This window comes from Phaethon aethereus (genome assembly GCF_964289735.1).
Source record: "Phaethon aethereus genome assembly, chromosome: 2".
NCBI classification, from domain to species: domain Eukaryota; kingdom Metazoa; phylum Chordata; class Aves; order Phaethontiformes; family Phaethontidae; genus Phaethon; species Phaethon aethereus.
This window is the reverse complement of record NC_138582.1, coordinates 60,469,615-60,495,182: the sequence shown is the minus strand read 5'-3', so window position 1 is coordinate 60,495,182 and position 25,568 is coordinate 60,469,615. Positions and strand designations below refer to the sequence as shown.

The window sequence follows — 25,568 nt, the reverse complement described above, 5'->3', positions numbered from 1 at the left end:
TGGATTTGCCCATAAATGCCAAAAGAGTTTCCAGCGAGCTCATAAGGATGCGGAGCCGAGAGCACACAGGAGAGGTTGGAGATGAGAAGCAACGCTGTACTTGCCCTTCACGCTTCATAGGCTCTGCAGTAAGTGCTGGGAAGTGCCCGCGGCTGGCACCGATGAGCGCTTCCCACCAGCGCGTTTGCACCGACAGCTCTTTATCCAGGCGCTCCATGAGAGCTGACTCAGAGCACCTTTCGCCCAAAAGCAGGTGTCTGCGCGCAGCTTCGGCGTTCAGCCACCTCCCCGATGTGGCAGCCGAGTTTCAATGCAGAAGGAGGCACTTTGAAGAATTTTAGTGGGGAACAGGAGATTCCTCAGCCTTTGGCTGACTGATGGCTAATGCTTCGGTTCACCGAAGACCTGCATTTAATTTTTATCCTGGATTAGATAAACCATAAAAATAAAGGTAACGCACTATAATTTTATATGAGGAGTACTCCAAGTTCTGCCTAATGTCACTAACAGCATATTTTACATTTTTGGATTGTTGTGCAGTGGTCCTGTATTTAAGCAAAGTTGCATATATATCTGCATAGTATGTACCTGTGTACAGTCAATCTGCTTTAAAAAAAGAAAGTAAAACTGCCAGTGCACAAGCAGCACTTCAACTACAGCTGCACAATTCACTCTTGAGTACAGTTTTACTGCAGACAGGCACTTTATGTGTTACTGTCAGGTGGTGATTTCAGTGTACCTGATACCATTTTCCTGACACAGCATAATTGTGCAGTAGATAAAAGCACCTGTTTCCCCTAGCATATGGATGGAGCTAGTATGCGTATTTTCTTATCTACAGGCATAATACCAGCAGAATAAGCAGCATAATTTTAAAAGGTGAGAGGGCTTGCGTGTTGAGCAGCTAATGTAGTTATCACTCAGCCACATGGCTTTTAACACACACCAGTGCACCTCTCGCTGAGAAGCTGTGACACCTACTATTGCACCAGCGACTACCAAAACAAATACAGTTCAGCTTTCAAGTAACTATCAGCACCTTAGATCTGCAGAACGAAGGGGGCCAAACGAACCCAACTGACTTCGCAGTCAGTCAGTCAAGCTTTACCTGTTAGGCTTTTCCTGACAAAACGCTAGTGAAAGTCACCAGCTCATCAGCTTTTTCCCCGAGAACGATAAAGTTTGCAGCTGTAAGCAAATTTTATAGCACTTACAATCCTAACTCCATTGTCAGGAAAGAACTAGCTCCTATACATTTTGCTGTTGCCATAAACCCTGCTGAATGGCTATGCAAGCACATTTGTGCTTTTATATCTGACTTACATGACTTCGTCACCAAGTAAAGCCAACTAGGGCAAACTTGGCTCGGCACATGAAATATTCACAGCATTGTAACACAATTACGGGTGTATGCATATATGCAGGGACATGTAATAAGCTGGAACATTCTCATTGCTTTGAGATGAAAACTACTTTTTTTTCCCTAAGAGTTTCTTGCTGCCCAGGGTTAAATGTAGGTCAAGCTGTCTGAGCCCATGTCTGTGGCACACAGGGTGGGATTAAACTGTAATTTTCCACTCAACCCGACTGTCAATCCCTGTAATGTCTGCAAATGTTAAATTAATCTGGAGTGATCTGGTGTTGGCATTGAAGGGAGCTTCTGGGGCTCAAGGATGGCATTTTGGCCTCCATGAATAAGATGCCCTCTTTCTCTGGACGAGGGATGGCTACGTTCTGGCTGCTTGCTTAAACCCCTGCGACTATCAGACAAACACAGAAAAACAGCTCTGTACGAGACAGCAGTACAGGCGTATTTGTTAGAAGTGAGCAGGGAGGAACCACACCTCAGCTGGAGGGACTGAAAATGGTGGCAATGGGAAGGTTATGCCCAGCACTGCCAACGGACTGCGCCGAGACCTGCTGTGTCCTTCTTAATGCATGTTTCCTCATCTTTAAAATAGCATTAGCACCTTTCTGCTACTGTTCTGCAATGTACTTCACAGTGGAAACCATTAAAGGGTCGAAAATATTTTACAGTAAGCATCTTCTGGTTTACATATTAGTCCCTTTATTAAGGAGAGCAAGCCTTCAACATGCCCCCTTCCAGCTGTAGTTAGTACATCCACTGGCATCCCAGCAAAGCTCCTTCAGCTTAGCAGGTGATGGACATCACTGGGAGAGATCATGCCATCCTGACAACTTAAATAACATATTAAGGGCAACTTGGAACACCTAAGGTAAGCAGAAATAGGCAGTTAAATAGTAGCAAGTACAGCAGATGATAGTTTCTCCCTTCTGTTTTGAAACTTTCTGGGGACAAGTTACTGACTATAAAGGATACTGAGAAACTCAGCTCATCAGTTTTACCACATGTAACGAATTCAGTGTCTCAGCTTTACTCCCCACTCTCAGAAGCAATCATTTGGCACTTGATGTGGAAAAAGAAAAGTAGGAAACAAGCAAAAAAAAAAAATTGTGCAAGTTTTTATCCTAATCAGTGCTAGACTTCTGTAGGAGTGGCACAGTGCAAACTGCACAAAAGCAGGGTATCGCCGCAGTAGAAGCAAGCTATTAGGATTCAGCAGCAAGGTTTTTAAAATGTGCATTTTAATTAGAACTCCTTTAAAGCACAACTGATCAAAACAGTGGTAATGAGAGAAGCCTAATTAATTTTTGTCTAAGTAAGTCTCATTACAGAGGGGTCTCTAGAAGAAAAGGGTTTGGGGATGTTAAAAACAGGGTGTTTGTAATGAGAGGCAATACTGCAGGGAGCCTGGAAGCCAGACCTAGAGGTTTCACAGGCCTGCAACAGCCACTGTATTAATCTTTTAACAGGCAAAAGTAACCCTACTGAGATGAGACACCCCATTTATAGCCAAGTTCTGAGTTGCATCCATTGGCAGAGATATTAAAACACAATCAAACAGAATGGCATAAAGCAAATATAAATACAATTAAAACCAGATTAAGTAAAAGATCAAAGCAGGCTCAAAAAAAATGCAGTTTCCAGGGAGTTCAGGGTTCAGACAGTAGAGGAGGAGCAGTAGCTTGGAGATCTGGAGCACTTCTAGGCACTAAGGAACTAGCGATTTTCTGAATACTAAAGAAGAATTAAAATGCTGTAGATGGAAGACAGCTAGCTAACTCAGGGTGGTTAGAGGAAAAGATGACAGTTATTTTTGAATCAAAAATAAGTATTGTAACATTTAAAGAATTAAGCTATTTGAAAAGAACAGCAGCAAGAACACCCCCCGGTTCCCATCTGAGGGCAATATAAAGGCTGCTCCGTAAAGCCGGGTATCAGAAACGGGCTGGGACTACGGCTCCCGCAGCAGAGCTACCTTTCTGGAGAAGACCTGGCAAGGAAGCCCCAGGTTTGAAGTACTACATCCCTTTGAGCATCGCATCTCAACAACAAAGAAATCAAGCTCCAGCAAGCACAGGCACAGGTATAAAATATAATATAGGAGAATGACTTCATTCATCATAGAACAGTTCGGGTTGGAAGGGACCTTTAAAGGCCATCTAGTCCAACCCCCCTGCAGTGAGCAGGGGCATCTTCAACTAGAGCAGGTTGCTCAGAGCCCCGTCCAACCTGGCCTTGAATGTTGCCAGGGATGGGGCATCTGCCACCTCTCGGGGCAACCTGGGCCAGGGTTTCACCACCCTCATAAAAAATTTCTTCCTATATCTAGTCTAAAATCATTTTTTTAATCAAGTTTTGTAACTCAATGATTTGAGGTCTGTGCTTATCACCCAGCTGGTCAGTCAGCACTGATGTGCTGGGAGCAGTCACCAACACCCTGGGGTTCAAATGAGATTGAGGTGGGGTTGTTATCTTAAAGGAATTGAAGCCATGAGTGGCTTAGACTAAGAGTCTAGATGTTAACTACAGGGGTGACAGGCGGGCACTCGGACACAGCCACCCGGGGCAGAGAGGTAGGGCAGAAACATCTAAAATCATCCCGGTATGAATCACCAAAGGTGAAAGTCAGAGCACGGATGTAAAATCCTCATCAGACGACCATTTCCCAGGGCCCTCCCCTATGTTTCAAGGGCCCCTCCAATTCCTTAATGATCAGCTACCTGGCTGCCAGCAGCAAACCAGCAAGGGAAGACGACAAGTACTTGTTTTACAGGAGACCACCCCAGTGTTTCACCTTTCTTGGTTTGTAGGATTTTGTTCTTTCACTTCAAAGAGAAAGTAAATTCAACAGGAGACAAATCCATGTCATGATTTTTAATAATTTTGTGCCATGGTTTAACCACAGCATATTAAGAACAAGCATAAAATCTGTATTTAAAACTAACAACAGCACTTAGAGCAACATCTTCCTTTAAAAGTATTGCAATAAACAGACCTTAGGTCTAAAAACTAGGACATCACCATTTGCTCAATTAAAAGAGTCAGATACACAACAGTTGAAATCTTTTCCTGTATATAACTGGGAGTTACGGTGGGGGAAAGAAGCAACAAATTAATTGTGTTAAAAGGAAAATAAAATATAAAAAAAAATTAAAGCAAGCCAGGTTTGTCATAGCATCACATGAACAGCTATTGAGAAATTCCAATACAGTTGTAAAAAGACTTACTGGTTTTAATAGCTTTGTTTTTACAACAATAAAATTTAAAAGAAAGATTAAATATTGTTGATAGTGCTGTACATATTTCAGAATAGCTTGAAACAAAATGGACAAAAATCAGAGACATGTTAAAAACGTGATCTCGAAAGCCACAATGTTGGAAATACAAAAAAAATCCATACAGCAATAAAGCATTTTACACTGTAAAATAACTAGCAAGAACAACAAAGAAAGGGTCAACACTCTAAAAACAGGCATTTGATGGTTAATTTTAAGTGTAACAGCCTGACTGATGTGTATACCATCGTGAAACGCTGTCAGCACAGCAGCATTGGGCAGCTGATAACCGTACAAAGATAAAACCCCTACTGATGCTTATGTAGTCTTTGTACTGTAAGTAGAAAAGCTTTGTTAAAGAATATTAAAGTGAATTTTATTATTATTACTATTTTTGCTGTCCAGGTCTATGATGCCTGAGGCTTTCGTAACTTCTGCTTATACTTCTTTTAAAATCTTGTCTGCCTGCTGTGCTTCATGGTAAACGGAAAAGCGTGAATGCAGCTGTGAGTACACTTAACAGATGGTCTGCTCTTTCCACTGCAGCTTCAAAGCAAATTAGTGCCTCTAAAAGGAGACATGCTCATGTTTGGTCCACTCAATATGCAAGTTTTGTTATGATAAATCCTACCCTAGATTCCTCCAGCGGGAGGTTTCCTCTGAACAGAGTCTTCCTAGTCAAGGCCAGGGGTTTGTTGTTAATGTTTGTCTTCCTTCATGCACAGAAGTGGTACCGCAGTGCAAACAGAAACGTGAACGTGGCCCGGCAAGGCATACTTCCAAAGCCATTACCCTATGCCCTGACAAACAATAGATGAGTTAACAAATGGCAGTCGTGACATATGTGTATTTCACTATGGTACATACTTACTGATAAAACAGCTCTGTATATAGAGGCATGGATACAAGCCACCTGAAAGGGCTTGATGATGCACAACTGGCCGTAGAAACTTACACACTTTAAAACAAACAAAAAAAAACCCCTCAAACCAACCATGATCAATATTCAGATACAGGACTCCTGTGAGGGCTTTTAAAAAGATATTTACAGACAAACATGTAGCTGAAGTTCCAGGTCGACAGAGAAGTCGTGAAGGACTGTGCTCCAACGCACCATCCTTGAGCGTGACGGACCGGATTCAACGCCCACTGAAACCAGAGGAAGCCTCACCATTGACTTCACTGGGCCCCGGATAAGGCCCCCTGAGTTTTAGCATAGCATTTAGCTAGTCATCTGAAAAACCAAACAAAAACACCACCTCAAACGTATCCCAACATGTTGCTACCTTACATCTGTGGTTAAAGCCTGACAAGTATAAAAAAGCTACATATAGATACGAGTATCTATGAATCAGTCAGTATCCATCTGTGAGAGGACTAGTCTGTCTCGGACCGATAAACTTTTGTATCACCTACCGTCCTGGGATAGTTAGAACAGTTTAGAAAAATAAGTACAGCATCTGCAAGTCTCTACACTAGAACTTCATGTTGAGTTTTCCTGAGGTATTTGCTTTGCCGAAGAGCCCATGCCGAGAACACGCGGGGCACGGGGACGGACAGCCAAACGCACAGAGACGCCGGGGGGAGAACCAAACTGCCGAGGGAGCCTGGCAGAAAGTTGAAGTGTTGGATCACGTTCCACACCGCTCCCCGCTTTGGGGCTGAACAGCTCGAGGCATTTCTCCATAATCTTAAATATGAACCTGGGTTGAGCCATTGCTGTCAGCACCCAACACAGCAGCAGCGCTGCCGACTCAAAGCTCGCGCTCAAACCCTGCACTCGGCTCGCTACCAATTGCGGCTTTTCTCGTCTACCCTTAAGGCTTGCACCCTGCAACCCCACAGCTCTTCCGCGAGTCCCAGCTACAGACCAAGCCTTAAGACAGTTTGCAGTGGCAGGACCGCGTACCAACAGCGGGCATCGAGCAAGGGCTGGCTGTTGTCACAGAACTCCCGTTGGCCTACTTTTGATTTTGCAGGGATGGTTTGGGTCAGTTCCCACTTGTCTGAGCTTCACTTGAGATCTAGGATGTGGATAAAAATATTCAAAAGGTTTTAGCCCACTTCTAAGTTTAAAAAAAAAGGTAATCAAGGATAATAATAAATAACGTATCTGCTGGAGAAGTAGTAACTAATACTGGTCCAATTCAGCAATAGCAAGGCAACAACCAATATGAGAACCATCTAGGTGCAAGGTAAAGTTGTGGAGGTTTTGTTTGTTTTGTGTTTTTTTCCTTTTTCTTAAAGTGACACATTTAAAAAAAAAAATCTTCACAGCAAAGATGCATCAAACGACCAATCGCTATACACAGGCTAATCAAAAAGGATTTGTTCAAACTTTTTCCCTTACGATATTATATTGATATTTAATAGGAAAATAAAATACATAGACTTTTTGTCATTTGTACGCATTCATTTGCAAATTTTCTTACAAAAAAGGACCAAGCACAGAAGTTGGCATTCACAAAGTCTATGCCATTTTTTTTGTGTGTGTTAAAATTGGTATCGTCTATACATTATCTTACAGTATTAACATCTATTTGTTTTTGTATGTTTGTTTGTTCTACCCATTGGGTAGGATATGTGCATAATATATTCAAGTTATACACAGCACCATACAAAGAAAAAAAAACCAACCAGAAAAAACGACAGACAACTGAAAAAGCACCATTTTAAGTGAGGCACAACAAAGGTGGGAGTGTAAGGCCTGATCCAAAGCCCCTGAAGTCAGCAAGAGTCTTCCTACCAACTTCACCGGGCTTTGGATCAGGCCCTCTCGAGTGCAAGGGGATTCCTATCTGCTCAGACCTGAACATGAGGCACCTTAGTTGCTTACAAACTACCGACATGCAAACCTCCTCAAAATTATATCTAATACGGACATATACAATTTATTGATAACCCTACCACAGCAGACAGACAAGCACAAACCAAGGAGAAAAAGGAAGAAAAAAAGAGACAGCTTCGTCACCCACGAGATCCTACAGACACCACGTTGTTTCAGAAGGCTCACACACCAAACCATTTAAAACAGCAGCAGCAAAGAAATGAGAGTCATCTCTGGCAGTAAATCACACGGAGGGCAGCTGTCGGAGGGAAGGGGGGAATTACCTAGGTTATGAGTTTGTTTCTTTATTGTTAACCAACATATAAAAGTTAGCTCTCTTACAGCAGGAAAGCGATGCTAGAAATACCCGGGTTGCTTGCGTTTGGATTAAAAATGGAACATAGACGACAGCAAGTCAGAAGTAAAAGCCAGATGAGTTTGCAACATTTCTCAATACAAAATCGTGCTCAGTTTTCCCTTTCAAAAGCAGGAGAAATACAGTAAGTGGTTAAAAAAATGGCATTAGTGGCCCTGAAAAATATTTAATACAAATAGTTGTGACTCTTTCAAGGCAACACCAGTAGAGTCCTACACTGCATGTCTGTGGTACCTACGGGTGTTGTAAAGCACTTCACTGAAATGGTGCCACCAACCTACACTTGAAAGCGTTCTGGGAAGAGGCAATGCTTTTGTTTTTGGAAGCTGAACCTTAATGGTGCAGCTTCTGCTAATTCTCCAAGTGGAGCTGTACCAGGAAAATGACCTTTTTTTCCTAGTCTGTCCAGTGGGGCTTTTGCCAGCGTGTCAAAAGAGAACTCACATCCCTGATTAATGAGCACAGACTGGCAAGCTATGAAGTATAAAAAAAAACACTTTACACTTCAATTTCCTAACAGAACATATAGAACAGAAGAAATTCAGTGGCTTCAGCCAGAAAACCTATGTGAGTTCAACATGTCTTCACAAGGGACTTTTCCATGCTCTAAAGGGCCCCAAAAGGTCTCAATTTGGTAAAAGTGCCTCTTTCCAAGGACTGAAACAATTGACACGTTTGGGGCTAGTTTAGGAGAAAAGTTGTAATCACACTGGTTGGCAAGCAGGCAACACAGTGCAGGAAAAGGTCAGATACGTGTAATTAAATTCTTTGCAACAGCCTTTGTCTAAAGAGTAAAGATGTAATCAAAAGCCAGCCTTCATCTTGAATCCACTATACAAAAGGATCACTTGGTTCTCAGCATCAGCTACGTTTGAATAACAGGCTTCTGAGATTTTTAGAAGTACATGAAATACATTTCCTTCCTGTACATCAATACATGAAGTCTACGTTAGGGGTGTCCCAAAAGCACAAGAATTTTTCAAAGCTCACCCAAACGGAGAGCGCTGTTGATGGAAGATGCACTAGTGCACCAGGTCACGGGCAAGAATTTGTGCAGCAAGAAACTCCCCAACTGATAAATACATGACATTTACAGGAGGGAAAAGCAAATGCTCCTCATTCCTCCAGCTGTTTGACAAATGACTTGTCACTGTTCCTGAGAGCACAATATACAGCCATTCAGCACTTCCAGAAGGTGATTATGAAGTAGTAACCAATATACAGATTATCAAAGGGTAGGATACAGGCACAAGTTTGCACGCAGGTATGTATACACACGCATGCATGGACATGACTTAATGGTAATGACCACAGAGAATTTTGGAACAATCCTAAATATCGTCCAATGTACCAGCAAACCTATTGTTTATCCTTAGGGGAAAGAAAAAGAAGAAAAAAAATAGCAAAGAACAATTTTGGAACAGATCTTTTTTCACCAGCCTACTATTTTCTTTTTCTCTGCCTATGAAATCAGGTTGCCTTAGTTACCATGAGCTTTCAGGACTCAGAGTCAGAGAAAGGTTAGTAATCAATCTCCAAACCATTCACACATTCCTCACAGATCAGCGTGTCAGCTTTCAGGTCCACTACCTCACTACCTGGCAGGGTTAGAAATGGCGGCTTCAGTCAGCGCTGTTCCAGACAGCTTATGCACAGCACTCTCCAGCAGGACAAGGCCTTCCTCCCCGTTACAAAGAAAGTACATTCTTTCAGAAACAATGTCATTACACTCCCTGCTCTTCACTGAGCCGCGTTCACGGCGGGGAGGGGGGGGGAATATCTCAGCAACACCTTTTTTTTTTTAATTTCTGCAAGACAAAAATTCAGAGATTTGGGATAACATAACCAGCTTCCAGCTGGATGAATTGGTGGGAGAAGTAGGCAAGCAATAAAAAAAAAAAAAAAAAAAGCCAAAAGGAGCACAGCTTGACCCTTGGTTCCTGCAGATTCCACGACTGCAGGAACGTAAATACCTTCCTCACTAGCCATCAAGAACTTTTACATGGGACACGTGTCTGAGTTTTCCTACTTACAAGGAAAAAGGATGCTGTAATGAAGTGACATCAGACTGTGTTAAGTGCAGAGTTCATCAGTAGCTTAAGTAGGTCCTCCCTGACAGAACAACCGAATGCGCTAAATACCGTGAATTCCGCATATGCCACTACAGGAAAGGGATCTGAGCACTGCCCTGCTGGCCGAGTACCAGTTGTCATATTCCTCCCTCACACCTTTAAACCAGCTTCACATACAAAGAGGCTGCTTGTACAGCACTGCGAGGAACCCAACCACAATCAGACTAAATGTACATCAGGAATTAGAGCTGAGTGCTCCACTGGGAAACAGGGAGAGAAATCTCTGTTCTATGGCCAAACCTCTGCCTCTTCCAGCCCTGCAAGATCACAGAAAACACCGAAGATGGGGCATATGAAGCACCAAGAAGGGAGCCATGCCAAGCCACAATAGGGGAAAAATTAACCTCTGCAGTAGGATAGAGGTCATAATGCTTTATTTCTTAAAGGTACATTTAGGAAAAAAAAAATCTTTTGACTTGAAAATTTCTGAAGTGGTGGCATGACTGGACTGGATTTTGAGAAGATGGGTTACTGGGCAGAGGTCAGGAGATGCAACCAGAATTCAGGCTGATATGATCCATTACATAGAAAACTCCACACACGTGGTATGTGGGTTTTATGCATGATACACACAAACCAAAACACCAGTATGGAGGTATAATCTACATGATTAACTCTACGATGTTTGCAGAAATTTTTTATAATTTACAAAGCTTCATTTGAGTGGCTGTGGAACACAGTTTATTAATTCTGGATATTTTAAAAGGGAGTTTTCCATAAATGCTTCACAGAATTACCTATCTTCAGAGACCACCGTTTCTAAGCCTGCAAAGATTAATAGTGCTATCTAATTCTGATATTCCTTCTTCTACTGTTCTGTTACCAAGGGCATATGCTCTCTCACTGCAACAAAATAAAAAAACAGAAAAACGCACAGTTGCAAGGTTATACTACTGGCGGCACTCCCATCAGAGATCACTAATATTCATCAGAAAACACCATATTTACTCCTGTAAGAGGCCCCAAACCAAAAGTGGCAAGTTGCAAGCTCACCTATAGCAAGCAACAGGTGATGACACTTCCAAGAGCTGACAGGTATACTGGCTGCACATGAGCTCTGGACAGCAGAATACGATAAGGCGAAGATGCAAGAGGAAATGCAGCCATTAGGTGAGCAAATACTAAGTTCTTTAAAAAAAAAAAAAAAAAAAAAACACACAAAAAAACCCCAAAACCCCCAAAAAACAAAGCCACCAAAAACTATTCTACAGAACTGGAACCGGTTAATTTTTCTTTGCATGGAAAATGTAAGACGCAACAGTGCAGGCATCATACTGGACAACATTAACGAGAAGTGCGTAAACCCACTGACATGCAGAGAAGGCAAAAGATGGCAAAGGGCTGTCTTCAAAGAAAGCATGTTCCTAAGAGGTGACTTCAAAGGCAACTTCAAGGCTCACTTTGCTGAGATCCGTGCATGGGGAGAAGCTGGTACTCAACTGGTCCAAGCCCAGGGCCCAGTCCAGATGTGCTCTGCCATGACAACTGAGTTCCAGCTGTTCTTGCCTAAAGGCTTCTCAGCTAAATAATCCTCATTTAGGCAACAGCAAGCGTCTGTGTAGGCACACACGTTCTCTGACCTAAAAGCTCACTTCTGAAGGACAACAAAAGTCACTGAAGACCAAAACCAACATTTGCTGGTTTTTCTTCTCTTTTTTTGGGTTTAACTAAAATTATGTTCATAGGTTGCCTGCAAAAGCCTAATTTCACAGCTTTTATTCTCAGGAACCAGACATGACAAGAGCCCTAGCTGACTGACAGCCACCTTGTCATCTCTTAAACACCTGTCCTGTGGGTTGGGGGGGGTGGGGGGGGGGGGTTAGAATAGTAGTGAATCCCATCATACAATCTCTGCATCTCTCTCTCCAAAATAATACATAAATTAAAAGGCAGCTTTACTCTGCATTACCAGCGTGACTCAGACCAAAACACAATTACACAGACAGATGTGGCTGCATATTCAGTCTAACAGTTATACAAATGTTTTCTCAACTAGAATAAAACCAGATTACCTTATGAAGAAAATAATCTACACTGAGGCCCATAACACACACACAGACACACGCACACTGTTTTGGCATTAAAACTCTGCATAGATCAAAGATGCACTTCAGTTATCAGAGCCCCCGGTGTACAGAAGTCCTGCAGAAAGCCAGCCTCCAGCCATGGGAGCAGGCGCTAGGGCATGGTACTCCTCCACAGCGCCCTCAGCAGCTGCTGCCCCGTAACCAAGCACAAGGCTTTAGAAAATAGAAAAAAATGAAAGATCTTAAAGTGAAAAGGTCTATGACACACTCATACACATATATTAGAAACTATTCAAGCTAAGACTCTAAAAGTTCTTACTTTAAGTCCATTTCTGAAATGCATTTTAAGTGCAAGTTGTGCTTTTTCATGTGCTTGTGATGCCACTATCACCATTTGTCAACTGCCTTCCAGCGCTGCGCGTGCTTCCACACAGAAACAGCCAGGGAAGAAATACCCCACATGCCACTTTACAGGCAGGTAACATTTTCCAACTACTCTTAAGACCAGCATGGCAGAACTAGGGCTTACAGACACCTAGTTAACACACGAGTCATCTTCACCCATAAGCACAGTCCTGGTGGCATCAACCGGATGACGTGCATGGAGGAGGGTTTCCACAACAGGGCCCAGAGCAAAACGGTTTGCAGCGAGAATCACTGGTGCTCCCATGTCACTGCCAGGGACACCGCAGAAGCCAGCGCCACCGTCACAAGCGCTCTCGGTACTGCTGCGGAAACTGCCTGGGGGGTTAGAGCTACAAGGGCCCCTTCACTTCAACAGGATGGATCTCCAGGACTGAACTTCAGTATCTAAAGGATGAAATGGAGAGTGAAAAGCACAACAGAGTCTCACATATTGTAACAGCATTGCAGGGGAAAACACCCACCTTGCATTTTTAAACAATTTATTGCATAATGTCATGATATGTGACTAAATACATTTCAGGCTACAGCGAGCGCAAAAATCTCTAAAACCGTAAGTACTGGCGATACTGCATTATGAAAAGGAAAAGAACGGCAGCGCTTAGTTAGAATCGATACAAATTAACACATCTGGGATTTTGTTCTGCCATTTACAAAACAAATAGCCTACACTGCAAAACAGCTAAACCCTAAGTGATGGAAAATGCTGGGACTTCATATCCGCCTTCTTCCATCCAAAAGTCTCCAAGACACTTCACTGATGCACTGTTGTTTGAATGCAAATTATTGCAAAGACAAGTTAAGTGTCCCCGTATTTCTTGATTTGTAAAAGTCAAGAGATGTTAGGCTAAGTCCTGTCCCCTTTTTCTAGCAAACCTGGGGCGAGGGGGGCAAACTCCTCCAGATTACTTCTGGGGCTTTATCATTATTCCACAGGTGAAAAGACAACATATAGAAGAACTTCACATAAAACAGTTCCCTCATATATATTTTTTTTAAAACGTTAAGATAGTGCAACTTTTTAAAAACACATTTATCACAACACAAATTAATTCCTTGCATTCAACTAAGTTCTCAACTTTATACCTTGGCACACAAAACAGGAATTTTGTTTCGTATTTAAAAAAATCCACACCCTGGGAGAAAAAAAAAAAGCAAACTGGCCAATTCTTCCCCCATTTATCTAGCAAAACCACCTTCTTCCTTCTGCCATTCAGTAAGTATAAAACAGGCTGTACAAGCCTCATTTCTGTGCTAAGTTAACTTTTAGAATTAAATAATTGAAATAGTTTATTAAAAAAAAATAATATATCCCCCCCTCTCCCCTGAAACACTGCTCATAGACAAACTGAATGGAAGTTTGTATTTTTTTTTCGTCTGCTTTGCACGCAATTCCCCTGAAAGGAATCAGAAACAAAGAACTGGTTTGCACATTTGGTTTTACTAAGTTGTACCACGTGAAACGTAACAACATTGTGCACCAGAGCATGGGGGTCTTCCTCCACCACCCTGCTTGAATCTCTTGTCTTCAGTTCAAATGCACCTGGGCAAGTAACTTAGACCAGGTTTCCTGGTTTCCGGTCTTGGCCTTTGCTGGGGACTATTGTGCTCTCTGAATTGTTCTGCTGAAACTGAAGTCTGCTCCCCCTCTGCGAAGAAGGAGGCGCGTTGCTGTGCTGGTGATGGAAAAAAGAGGAGCCTGGGTAATGCCCCATGACCTCGCTGTACGTCGGGGGTGGTCCTTCCATCCTTCCATTACTGCTGTAGTTGGTTGCACTTATGCCCGAATTGCTGCTTGGTGGGCAGGGGCCCCCATTGTACATCGAGATGTCTATCAAGTCGCTATCAAAAATGGTTCGGTTGGGCGGTGCCCTGACAGATTCCCGGTTGAGCTCCATCTGCTGTTCTGGGTCCCGGAGCTGCAGGGTGCACGGGCCTTGGTACGGCGGTGGCTCTTCCCCATCAGAGAGGGAGATGGTTGGAGGAAGGTCAATCTCATGCTGCATGTAAGGGTAAGTGGGCTGGAAGCGACTGAAACGGTCCCGCTGCATAAAAGATGGGGCGGTAAACCTGTCCCTGGACCTTGGAGCATACATGATCTGAAATGGGAAGAGAAAGACACGTGACCCCATGTCTGAGCACAGCATTCTGGGTGCTCTGTATTTATGATCAAGTGATAAAATGGAAAATCCTTCTCTTCACCACCTATCTTAGAGATTAAACCCAGCTGATATTGTGCACACGTGCTCCCACACACATGGATGTGAAAAGAAGAGGTAGGAGTTACAGGAAGGATCTAACACAAGATACCTGAGAACAGCTTCACAAAGGAAGACCAAGACCCCGCACAGCTCCTTCTGACATTAAAACATGCAGAACCAAGAGAAAATGATTCTGTTTCTGTACATAGGCAACACTTTCTCTCTAGTCTTGACAATTAACTAGTTCTATGAAAATGTCCTAACACTGAATTTCAGCTGCACTCTGAGCCTCCCCCTCCTACTCAGAGTTAATGTAATACCCTGCATCACCAAAGAATTCAGATGGTCATTTTAGTACATTTTGTAAAGGCCCAGCATATCTCACGCCTTCACCACCAGAGTGTATCAGGTGTCCTCCTCCCCCTCAGTTCTCAGCCAGAACCTGGCCTCCGGGCAGGACCTGCAAGGCTTCTGCACTGCGAGTGGAAAAAATGTCCCCGACATATCAAGTGCTGGAGAAGGTCAGGCTTTACAAGAGGAAGAGTTTGAGATACTCTGTGAAGACCTATTGCTCCTCGCTTTGTCTATCCCAGATCTAGACAGACACACCAGCTTCTTAGATTTAGGTCTATCAAACTGCTCTTCTCATGTTTGGGAGCATGCAGGGTCTTTAGCCCCTGACCCTCACGGATGCAGGGTCAGCACCAGGAAGTTTTGCTGTTTGTTGCAGGAGAGCTGGGCCACTCGGAGCAACACACCCACAAATTATCACAGAGACCAGGGATCTGTGCCAGCCAGAAGAGGGGAGACACTGGTGATGGGCTGTGTGTTGTAAATCCAGTGAAAACACAAGAAGAGCAACTGGTCTCCCAGATTCCATTGAATACTCAAATTACTCAGCTACTGCATGAAGGAGACAGCTCCACCACTTACCTGTGAATGCCTACTATGATACAGCTGCTCTCTGTATCCTGCCTCTCAACTTACACCGGAAAAGCTTTATCTACTAAACAGACACGCGTTTTTGAGAAGAGTCAAATATACATAACGGGAAAGAGGAAAGCACATTGGTGAAGGTAATAAGAAATCTGTCTGTACCTCTGAAGCACCCTGGCGTGAAACCAAGCTTTCTGAAGGCCACAAGCACCCTTCCTGGAAATGTAGAAAAACACAACAAAAGAGAAAAATTAATAGATCACATCACCATTCTGCCCTAATACCATGATTCTTAGGAGCAGTCAGCTTTTAAGAACTGTCTGTCTCTACCTACAGAGAGGTGGTAAACAAGTAATGTCCAACCCCTTGCTTTCCAAAACCAGAGCAAACAGCAGCTTTGTACCCAAGCAAGTCAAGCTTGCTCCATTTTGTGAGTGCCGAGATGCCAACCCCAGCACCCAGCCTCACAGGCTGTAAGGACACAGCAAGCCAGTCGCAGCTACAAGCATGTGGCAATGTTCAGAGACGACAGGAGGAACTTCAGTTCTTGTGTGCTGAGGGGGTACCCATCACCTCCCAAGCCGTGACGAGGCCACATTAGCACGGTCAGCAGGTCCAATGAAGCTGATCTGCCAGCCAGGATCCCAATTACACACCAGAGCCAAAAGAAACCTGGCATCTGTAATCTCAGTGAAGTGACAGTCACTCTGAACCCAGGTATATTCTGGTCAAAACTATCAGTTGCACAATTCCCACCATAAATAGTAATTAAGCAGCTGACGTTTTAGACACCGGTTCCCCTCTTAAACCACTTCCCCAACCACCTTTTCAGGCCAAAGTATTTTCTCTCTCATGCCTTGAAAGGCTGCTCTGACACCATACCAGCACTCAAGGCAGAATAAAAGGGTGAAGAACAGGTCAATGTGGGATAATAGTTTAAGGTGTATCATTGTTTTTCTTCTCAATTAATTGTTTAGAGTAGCAGTAACTACTGCAATGCATTTATTCTATTGGAAAATTCCAAAGCTGAAAAGGACATATCAGAGAAGCTATAAAGCACAAAATTTCAGTCGTGGTGCAAAAAAAGAAAATCAAAACATTGTATGGTCATGACTATTTTCTTGGTGCTAATTAAAGTTTTATGAGTTTATAGACTTAAGAAATTTCAGGAATGGGAAGGAAAATGCATACTGTACCCAAAAGCATTACCCTGTATAGACTACTTTCAAATCTTACTGTACTGCTTTTTCTCACCATAGCATCTTTCAACATATTTCAGATGTAAAAATAGAGCTAACTAGATGTTCATCATGACACTCAGAGACCAAAAGCCGTCTGTGATCTTGTCAGGAGAGTCCACCACAGAGGAAAGCTGCTCTCAGAGGAATCTCCCACAGGATTCAGCTGTTAAGGGAAATGCTTTGAATAACAAAGCTCGTCAATCACTTCTCTAGCTTTAGAGAGCAGAGACAGAGGGAGGCTGACAATTGCAATTCTTTACAACTTCCTTTTGCAAGTATCCCCATTTGTAAAGGTCTGATATGAAAGACAAATCTTAGGTGGATTCATGTATTTCAGTGCCCATATAAGGTTTTGTCAACAGCAGAAATTATAACTGTGTATATATATATATATAATTGTGGATTTATGTTCTCATATCCATTGCTTTCCAATTCTCCATCACCCAGATGCCCTCATTTTGAAACATCTGAGAGTGTATTTGCACATTTAAAGGCAATGAGGTTATCAGCAGCTGACCCAGCAGGCTCCAAGCCTATTGCAATTGTTAAGTAAAACATATTAGTCAAAGCTAAAGTGCGCAATCAACTGCCCATGAACTACAGGCCATATGCAGCCCAATGGCAGACTCCCAAGTAATGGTTTGAAAAATACAAGTGTGTAGCTTTATGTTTAGTGCCACTGTCTCAGTCTCTCCTTTCATGTGTTCAGGCTCAGAAGAGACGAAAAAAGGCAAAACCAATGACCCAACCCAGAAAGGAATTCAATCTACCACCACCACTCATGTTAAACTCCCTTATGAGAGAGAGTTTCCAGTGTGGAAATGGAAACAATAACTCCCATCCTAGGGCCCATCTCCCCTAAGGCAGGAGAGTAAGAAATGCCGAGAGAGAGGTACAGTATATGGAGATAAACTCCTCGTGCTGAGATGGAGCAGGACCTGCATGCTGAGCCTAGGCACACAGACCTGGTACCAGCAACATCTAACAGAAACAACTTGCTAAGAGAGTGGTGTTGCCCATTACTTCTACTGCTGATGCCTGAATCCCAGTACAGTAGAAGACTCTGCCTAGAAGCACTGCAGCTGCTACAGGGACTCCACGGAGTGCAACCGGGGTGCTGGGGTAACCAGACCAACATGATGAGACCAAAGGAGCCCAAGACTCTCCCCATTTGAGCTAACTACTCAAGGAGGTAGACAGCTTGGGATGCAGCTCCAAGGCTGTGAGATCCTTCGGATGCAAGGATGTGTAACAACATGGCCTCTGTGACAGCGTGTCCTCCAGCCCTCCTGTCACTACCCCCTTCCCTAGGGCTGGGTAGCATGTGCTCAGCATGCCCACACTTGGAAAATACCAGGCTCGCACACCACGTGCAGACCAACCTCATCATGCATACACGTCAGGTCCAGCACCACAGTACAGGATTCTCTGATCACCACTAGATTAATCCCAGACTAAATAGCCCAACGTAGGAAAAAGCACTACACTCTTACTTAGTGCATGGATGAGTCTTAAAATGGACAGCAAGAGAGGCAAGGAGAAAGGGAAGGAGCTGACAGGTAACTGGGTTTCCTGCACTCAGCTATAGAGGAACCCCTGAATCTTTCTAGGACACAAACTTGTTGTACAGTGATCTGCAATGACAAATACAAACATGTAGAGAGGGGCTTCCTAAACTTTAAGAAGAAAGCACTAGACAACATGAGAAGATGAGTACAGAGAGGAGGGAAAGAAAGAAAGAGACAGTGAGCAACATGCCAGTGCTTAATTATGAATGGCTCTATGGGGTTTATATTTATATGTATTTGAGGGATACAACAGAACAGGAAAATCATTTATGCTTAGTATCACACACTAGGTACATGCTGTGTAAAAGGATAAGGGGTATTTTGTTAGGTGCCTCTGAGGCAGACACAGTAGCTCGGGACTGAGCTGTGCAGCTCCTGCTTCAGGGCTGGCCTGGGAACTGTCAGCTTGGAGCAAAGGCAGACTCCACTCAGGTCTGTCTGCAACCAATTACTTGGACACGCCCTTCTGCTAACATCCCAAGGCTAAGAGAGAAGTTAGGAAATTAATAAAAAATTTAACACACTGAAGCACTTTGCTGAATCTTGCCCTGAAATGCTATAGGGGTTTTCTGTGCTTTGCCTTCTATTGGTAAACCCCATCTCCTCTACAGAAGGTGGCACCTTGTCTGGAACCAAAGAACTGCATTCAAACATTTGCCCCATCTTCCCAAGTTTGGTCTTTTCAGTCATTCTGCGTTCCTGAAATCATTGCATCCACCACATATCAGGGAAATACTCACTCCCCTGCACTGGGTAGATACAACTTAACCCAAGGGTTGCTGCCCCCACACCCCACTGTTCTTGGGGTGATGGCAAGGGGTTGAGAGAAGAAAGGAAAAAACTCAGTGTTGCAGAAGGAAAATATCCCTATGGCTCCCCCGCTGCTGCCCGCCCCCCCAAGATGTACATGTAAGACATAACATGCTGGGACTGCTGCAAACAAGCTGGGGTGACTTACACTGAGGGAAAGCATTATCTCCTGCTCTCTCATTGTCCCTCTACTTACAGACCTTCATTTGACAGCTGAAGATTCCCTGCACTCAGATCAGTGAAAAATCAGGTAAGAACTGACAGCATTTGTATTTGTATTCCATCATATTGTTTCTCCCTTTATTATTCAAAATACCACGATAGATTGACCTAATGATAAAAAAAACCCCCTACTTTCGACTTCTTTTCACTCAAGTGACTTCTTGTGCCACTTCTCATCCCGTAAGCACGACGAAATGGGGCACAGGCAACGCAGCTCGGCACGACAGCTAACCAGCCACCAGGCCTGCCGCAAGCTCGCAAATCCAGCGCTGGCAATACTGCTCGATGCCCCCTCACACCAAATGGCCAGGGATTTGTGCAAATAGTTCTCAGGTACATGTGATCAAGACTAAACCTGAGCACATGCAATTTACCCCCCCCCCCCTTTTTTTTTTTGGCTGTAGGCAATGTATCATTTATCTTCTTCTTATAAAGTTCTCAGTAGCCAGGCACTTCAACTTGCTCCGTCTTAAAGAGACTAAAGGTTTTCAGGCATGAGCTTCAATACTTAGAAGTAACAGGGAGAGAAAGCTTATGCGTTCATTCTCTATACTGTATTCATTTTTAACATTGTTAGGTTTCGGAATGAAAAAGGATGGGTCTCCACAGTAAATCCTAGCTCCTACAAACACTGCCAAAGCAAGAAAAATCTTTCGGATCCAGCTATGTCTTTTGTTGACCTTTGCCATTCCTGGGTTTCACTATAATTTATAAAAAAAAAATTTTACTATTAGTTTTTGAAATAACAGCATCATTTAAAATTCCACCTGGGTGATTAGTTATCTTATGGTGATGATTACTTAACACAATATTTAGAGCTTAGGCAAATTATCTTAAGGCTTATCCAGTCTTCTAATTTGTATTTTACAAAGGTTTACAGTCTCTAAAATTAAACAGTTTAGGAATATGACTCTCTGAGGCCATTTTTAAACAACGTGCTTCCTGGAGCACACAGTATCATCCAACTACCTTGGCTGAGCATCAGCACATTGACAAACAGCAGGAAAGATATTTACCAGAAGAATAATTTTTAACTCAGAATAAACTGCAGGTAAACATTTATGCTAAGAAAAATTCCTCAACCTGTAATGAAACAAAAGCATCCCTTTAGGTTAATTTTCTGCATGGTACCTAATATGGGGCTGTGTTATGGGTTCGTGCCGAAAACAGTGTTGGTCCGAGATGTTTTCATTATTGCTGAGCAGTGCTTACACAGAGTCAAGGCCTTTTCTGTCTCTCACCCCACCCCACCAGCAAGTAAGCTGGCAGTGCACAAGAAGTTGGGAGGGGACACAGCCAGGACAGCTGACCCCACTGACCAAAGGGATATTCCATGCCATGTGACATCATGCTCGGCATAGAAATCTGGGGAAAAAAGGGAGAATATTTGGTGTTATGGCATTTGCCTTTGCAAGTAACATTATGTGTTATGGAGCCCTGTTTTCCTGAGGATGGCTGAACACCTGCCTGACCATGGGGAGTGGTGAATGAATTCCTTGTTTTGCTCTGCTTGCACAGCTTTTGCTTTACCTATTAAACCATCCTCATCTCAACCCATGAGGTTTCTCACTTGTACTCTTCAGATCCTCGCCCATCCCACCAGGGCAAGTGAGCGAGAAAGCCGGGTGGTGCTTAGTTGCCTGCTGGGGTTAAACCACAACAATCCCATATAATCCAAACTTTGTTTTTTACTGACTCTTAAGAAGATTTTCAGGGTTTTTTTTCCCCACTTTTCAGTTCCTGAGAATTAGAACTTGGCCTCAAATTGTACTTCCTAAGAAAGAGTCAGTTTTTCACTTTCTGAAATGCATTACAAGTATTAAGAAGGTCCCTCTTATTCCCTCGATTAAACTCAGATTATTTTTTTAATATATGTGTGTATATATACACACACAAAAATATACAAGCCTCTTTCAAATGAAGTGTTTCAGATAGCCATGTAGTTCCTGGTTTTGGCCCTAGGTGGCAGTGATACATTACGCCACATTAAAGCTGTGGCTTGCTCAAAGTGCTGCGGGAAGGCACAGGGGCTCCTTCCTCCCTGCGTGTTCGTAGGCGATACAGACCGTTGCAGCTCTTCCAACCACAACATTTTCCCTGCCGAACACAAGCAAAGCAAAACTATTGCGTTGTCATTCTGTTGGGGACAAGTATTCCAGCAGGATTGCTCTTTACAAAAAAAAAAAACAAACCCTGCGTTTCCCAAGGGCAAGAAAGGTTACAGTGTCTGACAGAGCAGTGCACGGTACAAAGGAGAAGTACTACAGAGAGATGATTATGGAGAGTGCCAAACCTCTCGTATGTAGTCCACCTCCCTACACTTACAGAGACCATTTCTGTTACTTAATGCTTTAAAAGCCTTTTTCCCCCCTCACAACTTCACAGCACTTTCCCACTTCTAGTAATCTTCATTTCAGCCAAGTGACAGAAATAAGTACTATTATCCTTCCTCCTTTACTTGGGAGAAGCAGCAAGTTGCCCAAGGTGACACACTGAGTCAGGAGCCACCCCAAAGCCAGCGCTTCTAGTCCTATCTGCAGATTTCCTAGATGATCCTGCCCCAAAGATGTTCTGACTTTATTGTGGCAGACTTCAAAAAGCAGCAGCCAGCACGCACTGCCCCTCCTGGCAGCATGCCCTGACGAGAGGCAAGCCCATGTCCCTCACACAGGCAGCAGGATAACACAGCGCACGTCCAGCTCCTGCCAACTGATACCTGGTGCAAAGGAAAGGGTTTGGCAAAGCAGGGTTGTCTATAGCACTCACACTCTCTCCCAGCTATAGACTGGGTTCTTGTTCCTACTGGGATTTTCTTTCTTTTGCACATGTCAGTAAAAGTGAGAATGAGTGGATCAGGGATGCCAGCAGGCAACAGAAGGAATAATGTTAACACCGGTAGGGAATAATTTAAAAGGCCAAGAGGCAAGACTAACATTTGAAATCACTGATGAATCCCTGGAGCTGTCAATATTGTTGAGTATTTTCTGTCACCCTCCTGACGTTCCCCTTTTATTCTGAAATAGCTGTTCCAAGAAAGAGGGCAGCATTTTTTACAGCTGTGCTCCTGGAGCTTGGCATTCGAGACTGGTATTACCAATGCAGGTCCTAATGCAAGCTGACTAGCTCTAGCAGCGATGCTGCCCTCGGTGCTGGGAGGCAGGGATGCGGGGGCTGGCCAGAGTGAGCATCTTGTGTGAGGGATGCAGGGATTTTGCTGCCAGGAGTGGACCTGGGGTGGTCAAAACACTCAGTACTCCTTCCACATCCATTTTATAAGAGAAAAAGATACAGACAGAAACCACCAGGATGGGGAGAAGGAATCAATTTAGGAACATCAGAAGCTCATTACAGTGATTCCCTGTAAGTCACTTAGTTAATCTCTTTTCCCTCAACATCCCCCTGGAAATCACTGGTGATGACACAGACTTAATCACTGGAAAGCAGGATCTATCTTGGTTTTGTCCCAGCAAACAGGAGAACACTGCAGCAGCTGCTTGGCTGTGCCCACCTGCATTCCAGCAGGATGGTTATGCTTACCAGCAACACTGCCCTCACAATACAACATCAGGTCCTCCCAAGGCACAACCAGCAACATCACAACACACACTTCCCCGGGTTGTCACGACACACACATCCTGTGCATGGATGTGCCTTTCCGAGGCCACCACACGGCTCTGTCCCAACCCGCCCAGCACTGCCGGTAGAATCAGTCACTCCCATGGGAGAGGTGGTCTCGTCCTAGTGTAGCAGCCCTGGGCATGCTCCTGGTATACTCCACAGCCTTTGCATCCCCCTCGGATGTGCTGCAAGCCTTGGCTCGCTCTCGGCTGCGAAACTGAACTCCACCGATGCATCAGCCAGCAGGGGGAAATGTGCAGTATTTTACCCACTGTGATACAGACACACCATTCAGTACCATGCATGCCCGCTTCAGGTTGCAGCTCATGCCAACAAGGTTGTCACGCACCATTGTTCCACCTCTCGCAGTTACAATCCCAAAACTCGTATTTTTGCTCATGTTAAAACAGGCTTTGAACATTTTAATATCCATGCTAGAAGAGGCAGGGCTTGCCATGGGAGGGCAGGCAGCATCCTTGGCAGCACTGCTGCAGAAGCATCCAGTACTCCTGAGCACTCAAAAGTTGTTCTGCCCCTGCTGTGATCTGTTTAAGGCCTCAGAACACTAACCAAGGTTGTAAAACAAATGAACAAAGACCAGGGGAAAGACTGGAAGAGGAAACTCCAGAGGGGTTGAAAAGAGAAAAATAAAAAAAAAGGAAAGAAAAAAGATAAAGATGAACTGGTGGTCACACAGGAAATCATATTTACAGAACAGGAATGTAACAGCTACTTTTCAGCATGTACTTGTCAAAGAGCAACTTTTTCTTTTTTCCTGGGATCAGTCTCTTTTCTGCCCTTCAAGTGTTACTAACACTTGTGATTCCAGTGATACTTCATCTTCTTTGTAATACTCTAATTTCTGGACTTGGAAGATACTGAGAATTTCAGCTTCCAGGCTTTTTTTTTTTAAGCCTGAAGTTCAACCAAAGTAGAAACCCACAAACACCTTTTATTTCATTCAGAGTCCTGATCCCATGAGTTTTGCAGGTGTGAGGTTGGCAACAAAGGCAGTAGATAATTTATCTGCTCATTTCTATTACGCTTTCTAGAAGAACCAGAATAAGAGAGATCATCTGTTCAATAGCTGGTCTCTGTGGGGCCAGAAATCAGTGCAATTCAACCACAGCTCAGCTATTGGAAGGCACGATTATCTAGAAATAGGACAGGCTTGAAGAAAAGGAAAATTGAAGGTAACAGAAGGACAAAAAAGGTCCATCTGAATAGGAAAGGCACGATTCTGCATCTTGATACACCTTTGCTACTTCAGTTACATGAAGGGAGGTTCACTTCACAGTTCACTGCAGGAACTAGCCAACAGTCAGTTAATTTGCTTTACCGTTTGCTTTTAAGAAATACTGCTGAACTTCCTCTGTTCCATTCACTGTTTCTCCACCAACAGAAGGCCTGAGTCAGAGTTCTATTTTCTTCAGACATCAATAGTTAATAAACATTTAAATCTGTTTTCAGAGTCTATATACCATTAAAAAACCCCAAAACATTCCCTTGGAAAAGAATCCACTTACTGACAGCATTTGCACATAGAACAAGGTATACCTGGTTAAAAAAATAAATATATTTTAAAAGCGTATAATCTAACCTACATCTTACTGCTCACAGTGTCATGTACCTTGTACAATTCACTCTGCCATGGACAATGAGAACCGGCCAGTTGTTTCCAGTTTCACATCACAGAGCAAACGCTTCAGTTTCCCGACCCTCATGCTCTACAGGCTGCTTTTAAGGTTTGCAACTGCAAGCAGCGCACAACCAGTTTTATCAGAATTTCCTTCTAACACTGGAGACAAAAGAAAATTCAAACATATTTGACACCTGACCTCAGAGACCTCCAAAGTCCTGTTCTCCACAAGTATGACCTTCTTTTAAGAACAGCTTCAGCTTATCAGAAATCCAAATGAGTAATAGTGACAAATCTATTTTCAGAAAAATTAGTAACCAGTTCTTGCCAACCAGTCATCAATTCCCATGAAGTGCTCACTTGGCTATGATTATCATTACTTATAAGGGTGCCATCAAAATGAAATCGATTCAGTGTTTTAAAAATTATTTAAGAGGAGTTCTAGCATCTCCCAAGTCCCCACTGCCAAATTGCACGTTCTTCTTCACAAGAAGGTGAGGTTTCCTCCCTCGTGTCCAAGAGAAAAAGCACCACTTGCTCTGGTAACAGACAATACTAACGAACCATACGAAGGAAATAAGGGGTTACTTCACGCATTTGACAGCTTACTGCAGTTTTAAAAGATTTGTGAAGATGAAAGTAAATGTAGCAATTATAGCTAATGTTTTCCAGACAGAAGTGTGGTTCTTGAACTATGGTGTCCACTTCAGAGCAACACTCAAATTAATCTAGCCAACTTTTCCAGCCCTGAAGCCCACAAGATTAAGGTTTGACAAATTCCAGTGTCATCTGTAACCAAAGTAGAGCTAAATATTCCTGTGCTAACAAAGTGCTAGGGAATGAGGGGACCCTAAGTGAGAGCTTTGGGAACCCTGCATTCACCACCTTTTACAGCTGGCTTTCAGGA

The 25,568-nt window shown here is 43.4% G+C and overlaps 1 protein-coding gene across 3 annotated transcripts in view; it reads right to left on the bottom strand.

Annotated features, from left to right (window-relative positions):
- Positions 1–13,982: 13,982 nt before the first annotated feature.
- Positions 13,983–25,568, bottom strand: part of LDLRAD4 (low density lipoprotein receptor class A domain containing 4) — a gene marked incomplete at both ends in the record, with an annotated part of 180,600 nt that continues 169,014 nt past the window's right edge. For 2 of the 3 annotated variants that reach the window (XM_082015105.1, XM_082015107.1), the window contains 2 exons: positions 13,983–14,525; positions 15,726–15,779. In XM_082015105.1, coding sequence (XP_081871231.1) covers positions 13,983–14,525; positions 15,726–15,779 — 597 coding nt within the window. The remainder of the gene's footprint in view (positions 14,526–15,725; positions 15,780–25,568) is intronic. The other variant, XM_082015106.1, reaches the window with a different exon arrangement.